General features: G+C 23.9%; 1 protein-coding gene and 1 long non-coding RNA gene across 2 annotated transcripts in view; one reads left to right on the top strand and one right to left on the bottom strand.

Moving 5' to 3' along the window:
- Window positions 1–20,139, bottom strand: part of LOC122513085 — a 162,466-nt gene that overhangs the window by 96,893 nt on the left and 45,434 nt on the right. The gene's annotated exons all lie outside the window — the stretch shown is intronic.
- Window positions 7,497–20,139, top strand: part of LOC122513084 — a 51,186-nt gene continuing 38,543 nt past the window's right edge. Inside the window, exons 1-2 of the mRNA XM_043629323.1 lie at window positions 7,497–7,797; window positions 12,917–13,053. Of these exons, the coding sequence (XP_043485258.1) occupies window positions 7,497–7,797; window positions 12,917–13,053 (438 nt within the window). The remainder of the gene's footprint in view (window positions 7,798–12,916; window positions 13,054–20,139) is intronic.

Here is a 20,139-nt window from a genome sequence, read left to right as displayed (position 1 = left end):
TTACATTGAAAGTAATTTGAAATTTTAAATAAATAAAGAATAATAAGTATTTAAATATTTATTTTACAAAAATGATTGAAATTTTGGAAAATTTAATTAGTAATTAGTAATTAAATTTTTTTCAAAATATACTTGAATTCCCGAAAATAATTTTTAAAAAATGAAACAATTTGAAATTTTGTAAAATTTTATAATAAAGAACTTAACTTTTCCATCTTTAAAATTAAATTTTAAAAGTTTCTTAAATAATTAAATTTTTTGAAAATTTAAGGGAAGTAAAAGTATTAAAATATTAAAATTTTTATTTAAGAAAATTATTAATTACATTATTTTTCTATAAAAATTCTTAAAGTTTTGAATAATTTTATTCAAAAATTCTAAAAAAATAATTCTCGACACTTGAATTCTAATAATAAGAGTTATTTTAAAAAAGAATTTTAACTAATTATTCTAAATAATAAATTAGGTTTTTGAAAATAGTAATTAAAATTTTTTGAAGATATACTTGAATTTAAAATAAAAAAATTAAAAATTTAAATTAAAAATTCTGAAAAAATTTGTTTCTTAAAAAAATGCCATTAAAAATTTTTATAAATAATTGCATTTCCGAAAATCCTAATTTAATAAAATTATTGAAACATTTAAAAAATTTGTCAAATTTCATTGACATAAATTTTATATTTTAAAATGAATTTTATTTGTTTTCTTTTAAAAATTATTTTCAAATATATTTGTATTTTTGAAAAATTCGCATAGAAAATTCGGAAAATATAATTGAATTATATATTATATAATATATATTGGAATATACTAGCCTGTATATTCTCTAAATAAATAAATAAATAAATATATTTTTTATACTTCTCAATCAAAAATTGTAATTTTAAAATTCATAATTATGTAAATTTCAAAATTTTTTTATTTTCGAACATCAATTTTAATTTTTGAATGATTTCAAATTCAAAATTTAGAAAAATTCACTTCTAAACTAATTAAACTATTATTCAATTATTTTTAATATAATTTTTATTAAAATATTCCTCGAAAGAATTTTAATTTTCTCTATAATAGTCTGACTTTTTAATTCTTCTTTAATTTTTTTTTATTACTTTTTTATTACTTCTATTTTTCATTTTAGTATTTCTTTTTCTGCTTTTTTTCTGCTTTTTTCAATTTTCTGTTTCTATTTTTAACTTTTAAACTTCTATTTTTTATTTTTCTATTTCTTCTTTTATTTCTTTTACCTACTTCTATTTTTCATTTTTCTATTTCACGTTTTTCTTCTTTTGTTTTTATTTTTCTGCTTCTATTTTCATAATTCGTGCTTTTCTATCATTCGCACTGAAAAAGATTTATTAAAAAAATTCAACTACCATTACATATGTAGTGGAGGGGAAAGTATTTAAATTAATTACTTTTTTTAGTTATACAGTGAGTTCTCGCGAGTCGTTCAACTCACGAGTCGTTCAAACTCGCCAGTCGTTTAACAGCTGATCAGTGTCCGATTCACAAGTCGTTCAATTTCTAGCATGCGCGCGCCGGTGCTCAGTGCTGTGTAATTTAAACGGACCAAAGTCATTGAATATTGTGTCTTTCGGGGCGATAAATATGTTTCACACATCCCTGAAATCGCCTTGGAGGCGTGGCTTATGCGTTGAACGACTCGTGAGTTTTATGATCTTGAAAATTTTCGAGAATTGAACGACTCGCGAGAACTCACTGTACTAACAATATTTGTGTATATAGTTGATTTTACTATTTCTGATGTAGTTAAAAAATAATAATTCAGTTGACTAAAAACACTAGTTAATTTACAAAAACAAGTAAAACATCTGATTGCATAATTTTTTGGTATTTAAAAGTTAATACAACTTTTTAAATTCAGTTAAAGACTTATTGAATTATTGAGAGTAGTTGAAAAGTATGTAATCGCAAATATACTAGAAATTGTTTGAGTACATATTTTCTTCAAGTCTATATGACAATACGATATACTTATGGTCCGTCTTCTACAGCAACGCCTATTGATTACTTTTCTTTCTTCTTTCGTTAAAAAAATTTCGTTTCCTTCTGAAATGTTATGTTGTTGAAAATTCACTTAAACTATTCAACTATACTTCTTGCTGACAAGCATATAGCCTGCGAAACTTTAATCAGCAACTTGAGGAACTTTGCTCTTTTCCACGTGGCTGCCTAAAACCTCCGGTATTCACTTCCGCTTTGCTTAATAATTCGCCGCGAAATTAGTTGCGACGCGAATGTTATCTTATATATATACACAAGAGCTTTCAAACGCATATTTAAATAATCGATTATTATAAATATTAAATACGTTAATATTTATAAGGAATATTTCAGAAAATAAGATATTTTATAATGGACATTCTCTAAGTTTTTAAATAAACTTTTGCTCCATAGAAATTATCTTTTTTTATAATAACTGAACTCCCCATGAATTTTTTTATGAAGATTATCTATATTAATAATCGTTACATTCCAGTAGTCTGCTTGCTGTTTGAAGTTATATATATGTAAAATTAAAAAATTAATTTTGAGAAATTTCATATAGTAAATTTATTAAAATTTCTGAAAAGAATTGAACTCTTTCAAGGAATTTTATTAAAATTTTCGAAATTTAAAATTAAAATTATTGAATTGTTTTGAAGAATATTGTACAGTGAGTTCTCGCGAGTCGTTCAATTCTCGAAAATTTTCAAGATCATAAAACTCACGAGTCGTTCAACGCATAAGCCACGCCTCCAAGGCGATTTCAGGGATGTGTGAAACATATTTATCGCCCCGAAAGACACAATATTCAATGACTTTGGTCCGTTTAAATTACACAGCACTGAGCACCGGCGCGCGCATGCTAGAAATTGAACGACTTGTGAATCGGACACTGATCAGCTGTTGAACGACTGGCGAGTTTGAACGACTCGTGAGTTGAACGACTCGCGAGAACTCACTGTATTACAGTTATTTTTAAAAAAATTATACAATTCTTATAAAAAATTTTATCAACATTTTTTTTAAATAATTGAACTCCATCAAAAAAGTTTTATCAAGAAGAATTTTCTTATACAATATTGTTTCGAAGAAAATTAAAAATTGTGTTAAAAATAATTATTGAATAATTGTTTAATTAGTTTAGAAGTGAATTTTTCTAAAACAAAAATAAAAGTAAAAAATAAAAACAAAAAAAGGGGAAAAAAATTAAAATTAAAATAAAAAATTGAAAAATAGAAAAAGAAACATAAAAGCACAAAAAGAAAAAAAGACATGAAAAATGTAGAAGTAGAAAAATAAAAAATATAGAATCGAAAATAAAGCCAGAAAAGAAAGCGAAATGGAATAGAAAAATAAATAGTAGAAACAGAAAAATATAAAATACCGCATATAATTCTAATAGAATGTTACCAAGTTAGCTTAGTATACTTTACAAGCAGTCTACCAGTCGTTAAATACAATTAGCAGAAAAAAATTGATTAAAAAAATAATAATAAAAAAAAAATTAAAAAAGAATTAAAAAGTTAGACTATTATTTCAAGTAATAAGCGTAGGGGAACATAGTCTAGGTCGGCCACCTTTTTGACTTTTGTTTATAACTTTTTTTTAAAAATGAATTTGGACAATTGAAGTATATGGTTGGAAAGTCCTGTTTAATAGGAACATCTTTTCTGTACAAAGTAAATTGATTGGTTTTAAAATGAAAAAGTTATAAAGATTTAAAAAAAAAAAAAATTTGTAGTCGAGGTTGGCCATTACAGTCAAGGTCGGCCATGTTTAAAATTCAAAGGGCATTAATCGTTAAAAAATAAAATAACATGTTTGGAGTTACGGAATATTGATTCTTTATTGTTTACAGTTTGTAACTTAATAAAATAACAAAATAATAACAATAAACAATATAAAAAAATAAATATAAATAAAAAAAAATTCTGCACTAAAATATTAATAAAATTAAATAAAAATATTAATAAGATGATCAATTATATTATGAGTTATACAGAATTGCAGTTTTTGCAAATGAAGTAGCTCGTCCTCAACTTTGCGCATTTTAAACACATAGTGGCCGACCTTGACAGTAAGTAACATTACCGAATTGTTGTAACCATAAAGAAATACGTTTCGGGATTCGATTTTTTACTTTGTTTTCCTTTCAACCATGAGTCCCACAAATTTTCTGCATACTTGCCTTGACGATTCAATTTGTTTTTTATCTTTTATTAATGGTTTTTCACATTATGCACAAAACTTTTTTTGAGCTTTTTTTGTACCGACGTCACAGAAAACACAATTTTCGATCCTCCGAAAATGTAATTGAACAAAAAGTTAGGTTACACTAAGATAAGCTTCGACAAGCATGCGTGTAGGTGGCGCTAGTGAACTTGTCCAAAAAATCGCGATGGCCTACCTAGACAGTAGACCAACCTTGACTACATTCCCCTACTCCTTCTTTTTACTCCATAACATAAATTTGCTTAGTAACTAACACTGCACTATTCTTGAGTATAATCTTTTTTTTCTCTTATTCTTTTAACCCCCCATCGTTTTATAAGCGAGGCTTAAATCTTTTTCACTAGCCCATTTTTTTCTACTCTTTTCATTTTTTCCTTTTTGTTCCCTTAGCAGCATAAACATCTTTTTAGTGAATAAATTTTTCTACAAGTACATCGTTAAACTCAACGATGAGCGGGAAAAAAATTTTTAGAATTTCAACATACACTAAAAGTCATGTAAGCAATTTAGATATTCTTTTTTTAAAGCGCATTATATATCATGTTCATGCCACTGACACATTTTCGAATCGATTTACAAAAAAAAATTCTGCTTTCAACTGACTTATTACACTTTTCGAATTTATTCACTTTTTAATTCAATTAGTTTAATTTTTATATAAAAAATATAAAATTAAAAAAAATAATATAATTATAGTAACATTAATATTAATATAGTAATAACAATGCTAATAATAATTATCATAATAATAACTGCAATAATAGTAATAATAATATTATTATTTTTTTATTACTATGATTCTTATTATTTATTTATTATTATGATTATGATTATTATATATTATTATTATTATCCTCGTCATTAATAATATTATATTATTATTATTATTATAATTTTTTCAAGATTCAATCCTATTTGAAAGCAGAAAAAGTTATTAAAAATAAAAGCAAAAAAAAATAAAGAACTAAAAATAAAGACCTAGATTTTGTCAATACTAAAATTGAGTACCAGGAATCATTATAAATTTGAAAGTGTTGTTTTTAAATTCGCGTATAAATTACAATTGATCGACGGTTTTAGAGTGTTATTGATCGAATATATATGTGGTATTGATGATATAAATAGAACGCGATAAAAACGAGAATATTAATTAAGGTGCGACAATGCCACATAAGCCATACAGAAAATCACAATTTTCTCCCGAATCAATAAAAAATAAAAAAGGAAAAAAAAATCTCCTCCTACTCATAAATATCGAATAAATTTTATTGCCTTTTTTTCATTGTATTCAGCACCAGAGAATTATCAGAACGTACCATAATGATTTATTTGTTACGACAGGAAACGTAACAATAAAAAAAAATTGTTTTATTAAATTTTTTTAGCCTAGATTTCGCCTTTATTTAGTAGGCAATATGGCTTTTGTGAAAGTCAATTAGAAAGAAATTTAATAGTAGTTAATTTATATTCGTAAAAATTTTATTTTAGTTTTTATTCTGACTTTTCCCCTCATTTTAATTTGGCAGGATTTTTACTTTTTTCCCTGTTCACACGATGAAAATACTCTACTTTTTTAATAAATTTTTGTGGCAGTATTGTTGCTTTTTCCTTTTTTTTCTACTAATTAACACTTATTGAAAAACTTTTTTCGTTGATATAAACATTGTGGACTTCAACCTGGTAAGGTATGTCCACTACTAACAAATGTAATCATATTATTTCTATACTAATTTAGATTTAGAGAATAAGTTTTGTCATACTATTTTTGAAAAAAAAATTTAGAAATTATTTTATTTTTCATAATTTTGTTTTAATAAGTGATTTTTTTCAATTATTGCTAAAAATAACATTTTCGTTAAAAAATTACAATTTCTTTAACTTTTATAATTTTAAATATAAAATAATTCAATTTTTGCAAAGAATTTGCATAATAATTCAATTCTTTTGAGTAATATTTAATTAAAATTGTACTAAAAATAATTGAATTATTATAAAGAATTTTATTAAAATTTTTGAAAATAATTGAATTTTTTTGAGAAATTTTATTAAGATTGTTTTAAAAATAACTGAATGACTGCGATAATTTTTATTATTTCATGAAAATAATTGAACTCTTGTCAAGTATTTAAACAAAATTTTAAAATTCTTTTGAAGAATTTTATAAAAATTTTACAAAATATAATTAAATACTTTCGAGGAATGTTTTGTTAAAATTGTATTGAAAATAATCCGATTCTTTTAAGGAATTCAATTAAAATTATTTCATTGCGAAACTTTATTAAAAATATTTTTTAAATCATTGAATCGTTTTGATGCCCTAAAAGTTCTGAATGAAATTTTTATTGTAATCAGTAATTTATGAAAATATTTTTAATATCAAATATTTCTTCCATTTTATCGTTAAAAACATATATGTAGATCATTTGTTTCGAAGAACACTTTATGAAAATTAAAAAAAAAAATTAAATTCTTTCGGGATATATAACTAAAATTGTATCAAAAATAATTAAATTTTTTGATAAATTTGATTAAACTTGTATAAAAAATGAATTAATCAAAAATTTTTATACAAATTTTTGAAAATATTTGAATTTATGCAAAGAATTTTATTATATTTAAGAAAATAATTGAGTTTTTGTTAAAATTTGTTAAAAATAATTCAACTATTACGAAGAATGTTAGTAAAGTTTTTGAAAATATTTTATTTCTTAGGTATAAATAATTTTATCAAATTTTCGAAAGTAATTGTTAATTGAATTTGTTTCCAAGAATTAGTAAGGTTTTTAAAAATAATAAAATTCTTTTATGGAATTCAATTGAAAGTTTATGAAAAATAATTGAATTCTTAAATGGAATTTTATCAACATTTGTGCAAATAATGAAATTCTGCGAAGAATTCTATTGAAATTTCGAAAAATAATTGAATTATTTCGAGAAGTTTTATTAATATTTTTTAACAAAGTTTTGTGTAATTTACTTTTTAATATCAATTCGTTAGAATTTGATACTTTCGAGTTAACAGTGAAAATAATAAATAGTAATAATTACTTAGTTAAGTTTGTTAATATTATTTATGCTAATAATAATAAGAAGAAGAAGAAGAAGAAGAAGAAATTCATACTACGATTTTTCAATAAAAAAATGAAATATCCGTTGCGATTGACTTTTGAATAATATTCACCCAAAATTTGTACATATTGATGGAAAGATAAACAATAACAATAATTAATGTAATGATTGTTACAGGGTGAGGGGGCATGTTGGTCTGGCGGCGGTTGCTGATCGCAGCCGCGATCGCGGCCTCTGTCGGGGCCTCGGCTTCGTCCGCTAGTTTTCCCGACATTCCCGGGTATTCCGACTTTTCCGGTTATCCCGGCTTCTCCGTATTTGTCCGCTCCGCAACCTCTTCTGTTGGTCCATTCACCACAACGGCACCATCCTCCGGTTGCAGATTATCAGAGTTCCTCTGCAACACTGGCCACTGTATTTCGCAGGACAAATTTTGTGACGGCGAGGATGATTGCGGCGACAAATCTGATGAACCGAGATACTGTACCCGTAAGTTTCACACCAAATATAATTCAAAAAATATTTATTATTATAAAATATTTATTTCCAGATTTATAAATAAATATTTATTCTAATAAATATCTTATAACAATAAATATTTACTCTTAAAAAATATTTATTAATAATATACAATATCCGGCCTCGGACTGAATTTAGAAATAAAAATAGTATCAAAAGTGTCATAAAATGTTCGTAATAGTTGCAAATAGTCGCACCTTATTTATTCACAAATAATTGTATTTGAATAATAAGTGTTATAAATGTGCAGTAAAAACACAATTTAAATTATTCCCACAATAACATATTTTGCATTTTATTAATTATAAAATGTTTTTGAGGGACAAAACGAATTTCTCCACTTGAGAACGCCAAGGTCATCGCTAGGTGGCATTGAAACTAATTTTAACAACTCAACTGCCATCTAGCGGTGATCTTGGCGTTCGCAGATAGAGAGTAGCATCTCCATATTGAATCTCAAGATGTTCGTGCAGGGTTGCTACAAAAATATAATTTTGTATTTCCCTGGCTTTTCACTGATTTCCAGATAAAATTTTGACTTTTTCCCTGACCCTAAAGAATATTCTGATTCACTCTAAAAATTATTAGATACTCAAAATAAATGTTCATTTACATTTATTTACGAATTTCTTTAATTGTAAAATTACTCGAAAACATCAATAACTTCTTTCTTAAATAAATATTTAATCATTATTAATTTTTGCATTGAAATTAGAATTTTCAAAAATTTCAAATTTCAACTTTTCTGAAATACAACAACTTGTAAGAATATTATTATAAAACATCGGGAAATCGATCACTCCGAGTCCAAGACTCAAAGTGATCCATTTCCTCATTAATTATAAAGATGGCCTAGTGATAAAATCATTATTTTATATTATAAGAATATTATTACTGTAACTTCTTAAAAATTATTTTCATCATTTTAATTCATTTATTATTTTCTAGAATTTTTGACTAAAATTCTTCTTTAAATCAATTATTGTTAATAATTTTCAAAAAAGTTCTTTCAGATTTTTTAATTCCATTTGTTTACAATTCAATTTTAAGAAATTTTCCATGGAAATTCTTCAATTAAATATATATATTAGAAAATAAAACTTCAAATAATTTTAAAAAAATTCAATGAAACTTTTTCAAAAAAGTTAATTCTGCAAAATTATTAGTTAAAATTATGAAATATTCAAATTTTCAAAGAATTCAATTATTTAAATACAAAAATAATTAATTTATTGAATAATTCAATGTTTCTTAAAATTGAATTCTTATAAAGAATTTTATCATTAAATTTTTAAATAATTGAATTCTTTCGACGAATGTTAATAAAATTTTTAAGAATGTTTCAAGGGTTTCGACTAAAATTGTATTAAAAATAATTGAAATTCTGATATGAGTTTTATTATTTGTGAAAATAAGTGAATTCCTAAAAAGAATTTTATTATTATTGAAAATAATTGAATTCCTGTGAAATTTTTATTATTAAAATAATTAAATATTTTTGTAAAATTTTATTAAAATATTAGCTATTAAAAATCTTTGAATTGAGGAAAATTTTTGAAATTATTGAATTTCGGAGAAGAATTTTATTATTTTTAAAGATAATTGAAATTTTTTTGATGAGAATTTAAAAAAAATTTTGAACATAATTGAAATTCTGCAATGATTCATAACTCTTTTAAAATTCAATTAATTTTGAAATATATAATATATTTAATATTCATTAAATAGTTGATAAGTAATCATTTTATGATAGTTTTTCACGACTTAAGTTATATAAAAAGAAATTATTGTCAAAAAAAGGAAAAAAATTTAAATTTTGTATTAGAGTTCGTGGTAATTTCATAGTTCCTGACTTTTCTCTGAATTCCCTGACCTGTGGCAACTCTGTCGTAATTCTTTAATTATTTATAATAATCAAACATTGAATCAGACAGCCACAGTTAACTAAGAGAAATTAAAAAGCGTTGCTACTTAAATTAACGTCAAAAAGATTAAATTAATAAATTTTTGGATTAATTTTTTTCATGAAAAAATGTGTCTAAATAAAAAACAAATCACTTTTTAATTTTTTAAAAAATTCAGAAAAAATAATTCTTTGATGGAGTAAATCGTTGCAGATTATCTTAATCCATTTTGATGTTAAAATAACACCCTATACTAATTGTCTGTGAGTTTAACCATTAATATAAACGGATTTCAATTTATTATTTACTTTCCTTTTTCTATATTTTTATGGCTTCCGGATTTTTTAGAGTGCGTTAACAATAATTTCTTCACTAAGTAAATTGATATTTTAAATTCTTGGTTTAAAAAATAGTACAATTAATGGCTTTTTTAAAGAAATAAGTGTCATTAGTAAATTTACTTCTAAAGATAGTAGCTAAATATAGTTGTATGAGGTGAGTCCGAGGCCTGTAATATTTATTATATAATAAATGTTTATTACTATGATAAAAAATCAGTTTTCTGACGCAAAAATCAAAATTACAATTTTTCTTTTCTTGAAAACTATAAAAAGTGACCATTTTTGTTTAATTAAAAAAAAAGTATTACCCGTTTGAAAAATTTTTCAATGGGAAAAGCGGGTAAAAATATAAATTCAGGTCAGTTGTGTTTGCAAAAGCAGAACTCTAATAAAAATCTGTCAACATGGATAGATTTTGTTACTTTGAGAAAAGTTTTAGTCATATTCACATAGTCGTAAGTTTTCTACATGGCAGTAAAACTAACTCCCGCAGTAAAACTTGTTCGAGGCAAACTTGAGACACAATCCATATAAAATGTACGAATCTTGTGGTAACATAAATAAAGAACGTCTAAACGTTTGGTCGATTTTGATTTTTCTCAATATTCACACTAAAAAAAACTCTTTTTATAAACTTTTTTTAAAGATTTTCTTGTGTCACTTATAAAAAAAAACAAAAAAAAAACCAACAGAAAAAAGTTATTACAAGAAGAAAATTTCTTTTTCTAAATCATTCTCTAAAATGAAGAACTATTTTTTTATATAAAAAAGAGAAGAAAAAATTGATAAAATCGTGAAAAAACGTAAACAAATTATTATAAAATGAACATGCTTTTTAGACACGCACGCCTATAAAACACGACATTTATTTTGAATGAATTTCGACCGATAGAGTGGAGAATTCTAATTATAAAAGAAATATGAAAATAATGTCATAATTATTATGTACTTGAAACTAAAAAACAATCTAGAATCTAATTATTATGTAATTACTTTATAATAATTTAACAAAAAGATAGGTAAAAAATTCGAATTAAGACATAAATTAATAGAGTGAAAAAAGTAAAATAGAGAAAAATAAAAAGAAAGTCAGTTATTTTTTACTAATTGCCAAAGCAAAATATCAGCCAAGATTTTACAAACAATTAGTTATTTTTAACTAATTCAGATTTCGAGAGTTCTCTTATTTTTGTGGCGTATAAACAAAAAAAATATAGGTAATAATGTCTATCTAATTATTTTAATTAGCAAAGTTTCTTCTCTAAATATTGGATAAAGAAGAAAAGTACGAAAAAAACGATCAATCAAGTGCCAATCGAAACATTTCAAAAACCTAGAATTCCTAAATTAAATGATTGAAAACTTTAATAATTTTTTTAAATAATTTAAATACTTATATTGTTATTTATGTTTCCACAAGAATAGAACTTTTAAATAATTTCTTTGTAAAAGCTTTTGAAAATTAATTATAATTCTAAAAATTACAACTTTAATTCTTACAAAATTCAAATTTTTTTTAGAATTTTTAAATAAAATTATTCAAAAGTTTAATGATTTTTTAGGAAAATAATAAATTAAGAATTTTTCAAAATAAATATTTGAATATTATTTAACTTCTACAGCATTTGAAATTTTTCAAATCAGTTTTAAAACTCATATTTAAATATTGTTTATTTCTAAAAATATCTACTATAACTCTTCTATAATATTTAATTATTTTCTAAAATTGAAACTGAACTTCTTCGCTAAATCAATTTTTTTCGAAAAATTCTACGAAAATTTGTTTAACAAATAATTAATTTTTTTCAGAAGTTAAGTAAAATTTTATTTCTAATAATACTAATAATTTTTGAAAAATGATTCAATTTTCAAGAATAATCCAAGAATTATATTGAAAATTTTTTGAAATAATTGAATTCTTTATAGAAATTTTTTGTTAAAATTTTATTTAAAAAAATTGAATTACTACAAAGAATTTTATCATCAAAAAGGATTGAACTTTTGCCAAGAATTAAAGAAAAACATTTTTAAAAAAATTGAATTGTTTTGAAGAATATTGTATTAAAGTTATTTTAAAAAAAATTATACAATTATTTAAAAAAAATTTTATCAAGATTTTTGAAAATAATTGTCTTGCATAGAATTTTATTAAGAGTTTTTAAAAATTATTGAATTTTTTTCGAAGAATTTTATTAAAATTGTATTGTAAATATTAATTAAATTCTGCGAAGAATTTTATTGTTGATGAAAAGAATTGAATTTTCAAAAATTTTTATTAAAATTTTTAAAATTAATTAAATTTTCACATTCTATAAAATTTCAAGTGGATCAGCTGTTTTATTTGTCAGACGCCATTTTGTTTCTCGTAAAATTCTTAATGCAGCATAAAAAGTTTTCTAAATTTGAAGATTGAATTTGAAAAAAAATGTTGGACCTTTTAGTTTTTGGAACAAAGAATTATTGGAACTTTTGGCTTTTAGAACAAAGAATTATTGGAACTTTTTTATGGAGTGGAAAACCTGCAAACATAATCTCTCATTATCGAATTTTTAACTTTGAAGTTAATTTCAACTTGAATATTAATAGATTTTCTACTGAAAAGTTAAAATTTACTAAATGATAAATTTGATTTTAAAATTTAGTTCTACTAAATTAAAAGAATAATTATTTTACAAATGTAAAAATTAGAGAATGAAGAATATTGAAGAAAACTTAGTTTACAAGCGAAGAAAGAGAGAAAGAAAAAAAAGATTGGAAATAATGATCTGCAAAATGAAGGTTGCTTTAGTTTTATTTTTTTAATTTAATTACTTTCCCGTTTCATTTAATTACTACTCATTCCAGCTTGCAATCGAACTTTATACGGCGACGTGGGTCGAACCTATGAAGTGGAAGTTCGACGACCGAGGGAGGATCGACTGCCATTTTTATGCCACCTCAACTTCACTGCCGCCGGGGCCGATCACGGAGACCTAGTTCAGGTACTTTACCGTAAAACGCTATTCAATTGTCGCGTTTAAAAAAAAACTTAAGTTAGTTAATACATTTTTTTTCATTAAAACAACCCTCTCTTTTTTTCTTCAAACCCACAAAAATTTTCCTCTTTCTTTTAGTTTCACAAAAACTGAATTCAATGATCGAATATATAATTTTGCCAGAATTTTCTCTTTTCACGATTAATTAAACGACTTTCTAGTTCACAATTTATTAAAAGTTTCCATAAATATAAATTAAAAACAAAATTATATGTTTTTCCAAAAATATCGACAGACAAAACTGATGTTTTATATTTGAGAAAAAACACAATTCAAAAAAAAAAAAAAAAAATAGATGACCAATAAAGAAAAAAAATTTACGAGAACAAATGTTGAACTTTGCTTTTAAATTGATTGGAAAAAAAAATTATCTTTTTATTTTTATTAGAGACATGGTTCATTGTAAACTTTACTCATGTACTGAGATTTGTTGGACGAGCTCAGATCATAACGCTAAAAATGAAATATAAAATATACCTATATATGTCTGAGTTGAATTGTTTACTTCAATATACTTGATCGTTAATTTTAGTTTGCTTTTACTGACTCTTTGTGTGCTTTATATACGTTCACAAACTATATAAACTCCTTTCATATATCAAACATGAAACTTAATTTAATTTCAAAATTTAATTTCATACATTAAAGTTACCTAATAACAATTATAATAATATTATACATAATGCAATAATACAGAAAAGACATAATTAGATACATCCTTTTACATCTATATCAGAATGTAGAATATTAATTAATTATCTCGATTTATATAGGTAATATTCAGAAATTATTTGAGAAAATGATAATGAATTTTAAAATTAATAATTTATTGCATTTTAAATTCAGCATTATCATATATCTAAGAGTAGGCATTTTTAATCAGATAAATATTAAATTTTGATGAAAATTGAAAAAACATGTGCACTTTAATTTAAAAAAAATTGTACCTACGTAATTTAAAAAAAAGTATTGAATTCAATACTTGATGTCATTGCGTATGTTATTAATTTATGTAAAATTGTAAACCCAATCAGGATTGCCACAAGAATTTAATTCTGTTTTTCCTTGACTTATTATCAAATCTATATTTGTCTACAATTCAATTTTACGAAATTTCTATTATTCAGAAATTATTTAATTAAATACATTTAGAAAATAAATACTTCAAATAGTTTATAACAAAAATTCAATTAAAATTTGTCAAAAAAATTAATTCTACAAAATTGTTAGTTAAAAATTAGAGAAATTTAAATTTTCAAAGATTTTAATTTGAAACCTTTAAAAAATTAAATTATTTCTGAAAATACATGCTATAACGCATTTAATATTCAATTATAATCTAAAATTTTAACTAAAATTCATTTTTAACTTAATTTTCATTACAAAATTCTACGAGAATTATTTAATTATTATTATTTCAATTATTCAATTATTTATATTATATATATATTTATTTATTATTTATTATTTATATTATATTATATTTTTCAATTATTTCAATTATTTAAATACAATAATAAATAATTTATTTATTGAATAATTGAATGTTTCTTGAAATTAAATTCTCATCAAAAATTTTATCAACAAATTTTTAGATAATTAAATTCTTTCGACGAATTTTAATAAAATTTTTACGAATAGTTAGGTACATTTTTCGAGAAATTTGATTAAAATTGTATTAAAAATATTTAATATTATTGAACTTATCACTTGGTGAAATTCTTATATATATTAATGGGTCAAAATAAGTGAAACCGGCCACTTGAAAAATTTTTATCTCCAATTTTCAAGTTATCTATGATTTTTAGTAGATATATGAGTACACTTTTTCCCCCTAAAATATTTTTCAAAAAAAAATTTTATTTTTGAAGTAATTAGGTATTGAAGTTTTAGGTCATTTTATTTTCATTTTATTATTACTTTGAAACAAATAAAGATAATTAAGTAATTTTTTTTTTAAATTAAAGCTTAAAGTCTATACTTTAAAGATGAAATAAAGCGATTGCTAAAAAATGAAAATTTATAATTGTTATTAACAATTCTTTTAAACAATTGCAAATTGAAGAATGTTCTCAATGTTTTTGAAAGATTAAATTACGATATATTGATGCGCAAAACTATAAGGATTCATTTAAAAAAAAAGAAAAATGAGTAACTTCCAATATTATAGAAATTGTGTAGATTTTGCTGACAAAATGCAAGCAAAAATTGACTCAAGTTCCTGGAAAAAGATAAAATTGCAAACGAATAAATAAGATCTTCTTTTGTTTTGTTAGAAACTTCACGCTTTCAAGCGGATTTTTAAGATTAAAAATCGATTTTGGCCTGCATTTTGGCAGAAAAATCTACACAATTTCTATAATATTGGAAGTTACTCATTTTTCTTTTTTTTAAATGAATCCTTATAGTTTTGCGCATCAATATATCGTAATTTAATCTTTCAAAAACATTGAGAACATTCTTCAATTTGCAATTGTTTAAAAGAATTGTTAATAACAATTATAAATTTTCATTTTTTAGCAATCGCTTTATTTCATCTTTAAAGTATAGACTTTAAGCTTTAATTTAAAAAAAAAAATTACTTAATTATCTTTATTTGTTTCAAAATAATAATAAAATGAAAATAAAATGACCTAAAACTTCAATACCTGATTACTTCAAAAATAATTTTTTTTTTTGAAAAATATTTTAGGGGGAAAAAGTGTACTCATATATCTACTAAAAATCATAGATAACTTGAAAATTGGAGATAAAAATTTTTCAAGTGGCCGGTTTCACTTATTTTGACCCTAATGTATTAAAAATAATTGAAATTCTGCGATAAGTTTTATTATTTGTGAAAATAATTGAATTCCTAAAAAGAATTTTATTATTTATGAAAATAATTGAATTATTGTGAAGAAATTTATAAAAAATTTGTAAATAATTGAATTCCTGTAATTTTTTATTATTTGTGAAAATAATTAAATGTCTGCGTAGAATTTTATTAAATTTTTTAAAAATAATTTTAAATAATTTTTTTGGAAAATTTTTTAAACTAATTGAGAATTTTTCAAGAGTTTTATTATTTATAAAGATAATTTAAATTTTGACGAGAATTTTTTGGAAATTTTAAACATAAAATTGAATTTCTGTGAAGAATTTTATTACTTTTAAAAATAATTTAATTTGTCCAACGCCTTCGTGGAAATAGAACTATTGTACGCTAGGCACCAATGGAGGAATGTAGTACATTTCCCCACTGGTGGTTTGGCCAGTGGAGAAATGAAGTCATTTCCCCACTGGTGGTGGAATGAGAAATTGACTAATCGATTTTTTATTTTATATTAGAATTAGAACATTTTAGGAACAGAATTTTGAGGACACTCTGGGGATCTTTAGGAACACTTTCAAAACATTCATTTTTGAAAAATTTTTTTCCAAAATTTTTTTTCAAATTTTTTTTTCTATTTTTAGATTTTTTTCAAAATTTTTTTCAAAATTAGATTTTGTTTCACTCTCAGTTATTGCTATAACATCATTGTAATATTTTGATTTCAATAAATAACGAGTAAAGTCAACTTAAAATTTTGAAAAATTAATAGTTTAAATTTATTATTTATAAAAAAAATTTTTTGCAGTTGTTGGACAAAATAGTATGTGCAACTTGTGGAGAACAGCGATTTTCGCTCGCTCGATTGCTGCGCGCGCTACGCTTGCGCAGCAAACTTCGAGCTCGCGAGAAATCGCCCTTGTTCTCCACTCGTTGCACAATCAACTATTCTCCAAAGTTTAAGTTTTTTTATCCCACATGCACAAAAATGGCGCTTTCTGATAGCAGACGACAGGGAGGAAAGTCATTCATTTCTTCGACTATTGGACGACGATTGGAATCTAGAAATATCGCAAACCTATGAAAATAAACAAAATTGCTGACGAGGGGAATCGAACCTACGACCTACGGACTAACAGACTAACGCTCTAACTACTATGCTAACGACACATGTGTACAGTAAAGTATTAATGTCGTAGCCACATTGTGAAAAACCGCACTTCATAAAATGCCTAGACGTTTCATGAAGTGCAGGCACATTGTGAAAAAAATATTTACTTCGCCATGTGTCCAATATTTTTGGACATTTCATGAAGTGCAACAGCCAATTATGCATTTTGTGAAACTAAATAAAATTTCACAATACGTCCAAATATAAAATGCATTTCATGAAATGCCCAAGTCGTTGAATGCCGATAATGAAGAAATTGTATTAACTTTCGTAGTATTATTTCTACGGTAAGTATAATCTCAAATTAAAATCTGATTCCCCACCTTAACAGCATGTGATTGCTACAAAATTCAATGTTAATTTTTTCGACCACTTTTCTCTTAAAATATTAAATAAACTAAGCTAGTTTTTTGTGAATAACTCTAAAATATCATAAAGAAGGGCAGTGATGTGAAAAAGTTTTAATATTTTTAAAATTATTTATTAAAAAATAACTTTAAAATTATCAGTTCTCAAAATCAGTTTCAATCAATTTCTCGTCTTTTCCGATTTCAAAGTATTTTTTTATAATTTATTTTAGAATTATTAAAACTTTTGCACATCACTGCTCTTCTTTATTATATTTTAGAGTTATTCACAAAAAACTAGCTTAATTTATTTAATATTTTAAGAGAAAAGTGGTCGAAAAAATTAACATTGATTTCTGTAACAGTCACATGCTGTTAAAATTACAAAGGATAGCAACGAAGAAGCATTGTCTGACTAAAATTTGTTTCTACCTCTCAAAATAAGAAATCAATTATACTTACAGTTTGTCTGACTGAATTCGTCTTCAACAACTGGAAAATTGTAACTAAATCATTTTGTCTGTTTAAAACTTTTTTCACTCACTTATACTAAAGTTAAAACATTGTCACAATAAGCCTGACTGCAATTGCTTGTACGTATTCCTGATCCAGAAATTGAGAAAACTACTCTTGTCTGACTAAAATCGTCTTCAACCACAAAGACAAGAAGTGAAAAGTAGTCTCAATTAATCTATTTAAAGTCGAATTTAACTACTGAAGCAGAAACTAGGTCCTCTTGTCTGATTAAAATTGATCTATACTACTTATTCAAAAAAGGCGAAACCAATTCAAAATTTGTTTCACTAAAAAGTCATTTTTCTACAGTAAGACTCGAATGAACACTTGACTTACAAAAATGAAATAAAAATAAATAATAAAATAAATTATTTATAAAAAAATTCGTAAGATATGTCACTTTTTGTCTGACCTAAACAAACCTCTTCTACTCTGATTGCAAACTAAAAAATTTACAGTTATTTTGACTGTATAAATAAATATTTTCTTCCACTAAAACCAAATTTATAAACATAGTCAGACAATATTTTTGAATGTCAATTGTATAGTATAGTAGTCAGTCAATCAATCAGTGGTATAGTATAATTTTTTGGCAGAAAAATCTAAATTGTAGACCAACATTAGAAAATGAATATTTTAGTGAGAAAAATGCAATCGTTTTTAAAATATTTACGTTAGTAGTCAAAGTAAATTTCAGTCAGACGAATCTCTTAATTACTGTATATCAATAGTTAGAAATAGTCACAATTTTTCTTACTATAATTACAACTAACTACTGCTTTATAGTAATTAAGACATTTTGTCTGACTAAAATTTACTTTTACTACTAAATATTCTAAAAACGATTACATTTGGCTGACTAAGCCATTCCTTTTCTACTTCTAGTCTACAATTTAGATTTGTTTGACGAAAAATATACTATACTATACTAATTGACTGTTGTATGTACTACTAATTAACATTCTAAAATTGAAAGATTCGTTACACTGAAAAAATACATTTTATTTGATTTAAATATGTTTATTATCACAAACGAATATTTATTTGTATCAAACAATTTTTAACTCATTTAAATGGTATTTGCTTCAAATACTAAATAAATTATTGGTTAAAATACAATTTATTTGATTTAAATAAAAACTATTTGATTCAAATGTTAACGCTAATTGGAATCGGTGGTATGCTTATCGATTTTTCAGATTTAGAGACTTGATAAAAGAAAAGTAATCGGTGATTTGAATGAAATAATTTTTTTTAATGCAGCATTGGTCTGACTGAAAAAGATTCTACTACTGATAACACAGAAAATTGTGGGGTATTATTTTAATACCAAAATAGATGAAAATAATCTGCAACACTTTAATCCATCAAAGAATTAATTTTTCAAAAATTCAAAATGTTTTAAAAATGAGTTGGTTTTAATTTTGACACATTTTTTCATGAAGAAAATTATTTCAAAAATGGATTAATTTAATCTTTTTTGGTGTTAATTTAAGCTTTGCAGCTTTTAAATTGTAAACATGATAAATTCCCAAAATAGAAAAGTTTTTGTCTGACAGAAACTCTGTCGTTTTCTATTGATACCTTATACTTTTCAACAAACTGTCCCGTCTGACTAGAAGTTGTTTTCACTACTGTTACATACTTGATGTTCTCGATGTTAGCGACGACACTCAGCAACGAAAACTATTTTTTGCGGCTTTTTAGAAATGAAAACGTCACTAATTTTATTATTTACAGTCATCTCGGGAGTTGAAAATATGTTCACTTCACTTTTTATAACCTATAACCTTTAAAAAAAAGTTTAAATTATTTTCGATTTCGCAAAAAATTTATTTTTGATACTGAGCGTCGACGCTAACTTCAGGGAGCTCATAAATTACCAAAAAATGTCACCAATTCTGACTAAAAACCTTTTCTATAACTTGAATAAAAATGTCAACACACTTGAAAGAATAAGAAAAACTTTTCGCCATTATTTGGTAATAATGTAAAATATAAAAGACTTGAGTGAATATAAAAAGAGAATTTCTCATGATACTTGATTTTTAAATAATAATGAAGTAGATCTTGCTTTTTTATTTTTTTCGAATTTTGAAATTTAGAGAAAAGTGAAAATAATGTATATGGTTTGAAATTCTATAGACATTGGCTAAAACGTCTTGAGTAAACCAAGTGAAAAAAGA

This window comes from Leptopilina heterotoma, unplaced genomic scaffold, assembly GCF_015476425.1.
Source record: "Leptopilina heterotoma isolate Lh14 unplaced genomic scaffold, ASM1547642v1 Lhet_134, whole genome shotgun sequence".
NCBI classification, from domain to species: Eukaryota; Metazoa; Arthropoda; class Insecta; order Hymenoptera; family Figitidae; genus Leptopilina; species Leptopilina heterotoma.
This window is presented reverse-complemented; position numbering and strand designations above follow the sequence as displayed.